General features: G+C 45.4%; 1 protein-coding gene across 1 annotated transcript; it reads left to right on the forward strand.

The window, feature by feature from the left end:
* Positions 1-953: 953 nt before the first annotated feature.
* npbwr2b (neuropeptides B/W receptor 2b) lies at positions 954-1,973 on the forward strand. Its single transcript, XM_028584075.1, has one exon. It carries the CDS (start codon positions 954-956, stop codon positions 1,971-1,973), a length of 1,020 nt encoding a protein of 339 aa, XP_028439876.1.
* Positions 1,974-3,349: the final 1,376 nt, after the last annotated feature.

Consider the following 3,349-nt stretch of genomic DNA (forward strand, 5'->3'; position numbering starts at 1 on the left):
AGGACAGAGTCAGAGGGAGGAGGAGGGGAAGGAAAAACAAAACGCATCATCGGCAGACTTGATGTGGTTTTTTACGCCGACTTCCGAAAAGGAAAAAGTGAAGGAAGGAACCCGAGTGGAGATAAAAACAAAGTGTCAAATTTTTTGAACTGGAAATGAATAATCAACCCTGACAAAGCTGACAGAGGGTGGCTCATTGAGTAAGCGTGAGGCAGAGCGTCCGGAGCGTTTTCACACCGAGGACACCAAACAGATTCCATATTAACCGCGGACCAACTCTCCGTGGGTGAGATATTTTTTCCTCCGCAGCAAACACATCTGACAGGATTATTATTTATGCATATGATTTTCTCACATCACACTCTGTAACTGTAACTGTGTAGTGAGTTGGAGGAGGTGAGAGGGCATGGAAACAGTTTACATCTTCTCTATTTTTTTGTAACATCCCAGAAACTACAAGCATCTGTGAAACTACTGACCCTGAATGAACTAGTGGACCTGCAGATACCTTCTTAGTGACTTGCTGGTGGTCCTGGACCTCAGTTTGGGAAAAGAGGAAAGACTGATCTCTTCTTTCTATTCTGCAGTGATGTAATGGAGGGTTAACACACCTTAACTTGACCTTTTTGTTTGCTGAACTGTGCATAATTAACTTTTTAGGGTCAATGACAAATTCATGTGATGTCTGAAAACTAAGTCCAATACACTAATGTTCCTCTAAAAAAATTATTTATAATTTAAAAGACAACAAAAGGTCCAAGGCACTCATTCTTTAAAAGCATTTATTTAGATTGCTATTTCATATCCACATCTTACATTAAAAGCACACCTGGGCAGAAACCCACACTCATCGGCACAAAGCAGCCTTCTTCACTTTTTCCCTTCCTAATTCTAGAGTTTTTTTTTTCTTTTCATCCCCCAATGCTCAGAGACTCTTAGTGCGTCTTCAAAACATGGAGAACGTGTCCATCCCTGGTGGTGCGCCACCGCCAGTCTGCAACGACTCGGTGGACTTCTACTCCCTTGCGTCAGGCAACAGCACTGACCTGAACTGCACTCCTCCGTCTGAGTTTTACTTCTACGCTGACCTTTACATAATTTTACCGGTCATCTACTCTGTAATCTGTGCCGTGGGGCTGACAGGCAACACAGCTGTCATCTATGTGATCCTTAAAGCCCCCAAGATGAAAACGGTTACCAACATGTTCATCCTGAACTTGGCCATCGCCGACGACTTGTTCACTCTGGTGTTGCCGATCAACATAGCCGAACACCTGCTGCACTACTGGCCTTTTGGCGAGGTTTTGTGCAAAGTCATCCTGAGCATTGACCACTACAACATCTTCTCCAGCATCTATTTCCTGACAGTTATGAGCATTGACCGCTACCTGGTGGTTTTGGCCACGGTGAGGTCCAAGCGCATGCCGTACCGCACCTACCGAGCAGCCAAAATCATCTCGCTCTGCGTCTGGATCCTGGTCATCCTCATTGTCCTGCCTTTCAGCGTTTTCGCCGGCGTCTACACGAGCCCAAACGATGGCAGGAAGAGCTGCGTGCTCAGCTTCCCCAGCCCCGAGAGTTTGTGGTTCAAAGCGAGCCGGATCTACACGCTGATCCTGGGCTTCGCCATCCCCGTCTCGACCATCTGCATCCTGTACACCATGATGCTCTACAAGCTGAGGAACATGCGGCTCAACAGCAACGCCAAGGCGCTGGACAAGGCCAAGAAGAAAGTCACCATCATGGTGTTCATCGTGTTGGCCGTGTGCCTGTTCTGCTGGACGCCGTTCCACCTCAGCACCATCGTGGCTCTGACCACAGACCTGCAGACTACGCCGCTCCTGATTGGCATCTCCTACTTCATAACCAGCCTGAGCTACGCCAACTCCTGCCTCAACCCGTTCCTCTACGCCTTCCTGGACGATAGCTTCCGGAAAGCCTTCAAGAAAATGTTGGAATGTAGACCGGCCTGAATGTACGACCCAGGGAAAAACATGTTGCAGAGGTCCGCAGAGACTTGCTGAGGGAGGACATGGACTGTGATGAATTTTTTATTTGATTTGGTTCGCTTTGTTAAAGCTGCACTAGGCAACCTTGCACATTGTTTGCACATGATAGCAATTCTTTCATTTATCTTCGATACATAGCAAACATCTAAGATTATGCCTGTAAACACTGCACAGCATCCTGTGACAAAACCCATCTATAAATGCTTTATACTAGGGATCAACTGATACTGGTTTTTCAAGACCGATTCCGATTATTAGTAGTTCATGAAACCGATAACCGATTTGGAACCAATAAGCATATTTGCAATATATGCAAACTTTCAACATAATACCCAGTAAAAGATAGTCAGACTCAGTGGTGAGTGAAACCGAATCAGAGGGACAGACACGAGCTGTAGCCGAGCCAAAGTAGACCACTTTTTAATTCATTAACTTTATCGGTTATCAGGCAAATAAAACACTACCAAAAAACGGGCCGATAATCGGCCAGGGATGATAATTGCTCTATCCCTACTTTAAGCCTACTGTAAACAAAGCGTCGAGAGAGGAAAACATCACAACATTTTGTGAGTCCAGGGCCACGTTCAATCTCAAAACTGTGTGCTTTCTGTTGCTACTGTTTCCTGGATGAACGACATGTTTACTCAGAACGCTGTGGCTTTGAGATATGTCTCGATTTTTGGTCACAGGGGGATACCCAATCAGCAGGGACACGTCTGTAAACTTGCGGTAATAAAAAGGCAGAGCGTTTCCGTGCACAATAGGGTGTTCAACGCACCCCTTTAAAAAAACAACGTTTTGTCTGCGCTGAACGTGGCCCAGGTGTTTAGGTGTCACTTTAAGTTCATCACTTCCTGTGGGTGGAGACAGTCTTGTGCCACAGGAGGGTTTTTCTTTGTCACAGCAGGACCGTTTGTATTTTTACAGAATTTGCCTAGTCCAGCCTTTTATGGCTCTGAGAGCACAGTGAGAGAGAGAGAGAGAAAGAGAAAGAGAGAGAGAGAGAGAGAGAGAGAGAGAATATTGGAAGTGGATAAGAAATGGGCAATTTTGCTTGCAAAGGGAATGATGATGGTTGACATAAAGGACAATACTGGCATTGGAAAAACAACAGCTCGAAATACTTCAGCAGAATTGCCCATCGTCATTGTTTCTGAAGAACTGGCCATTAAAAAAAAAAAGATTGTTTTCCAGTTTGAGACTGCAATTAAAATGTCAGACCTTTTCCACGACAGTAATGGAAAAAAAAAATCCAATTATGACTTTGAGGCAGCAAGCCAAGATGGGTCACTGCAAACAGTCTCGAACCGAGGAGCGAGGAACGCCTCTGAGGGTTGGGA

The sequence above is a fragment of the Perca flavescens genome, chromosome 7 (assembly GCF_004354835.1).
Source record: "Perca flavescens isolate YP-PL-M2 chromosome 7, PFLA_1.0, whole genome shotgun sequence".
NCBI classification, from domain to species: Eukaryota; Metazoa; Chordata; class Actinopteri; order Perciformes; family Percidae; genus Perca; species Perca flavescens.

What these genes read in the sequence shown, in the direction of transcription:
- npbwr2b (XM_028584075.1), top strand. Translation starts at nt 954, where the DNA reads ATGGAGAACGTGTCCATCCCTGGTGGTGCGCCACCGCCAGTCTGCAAC.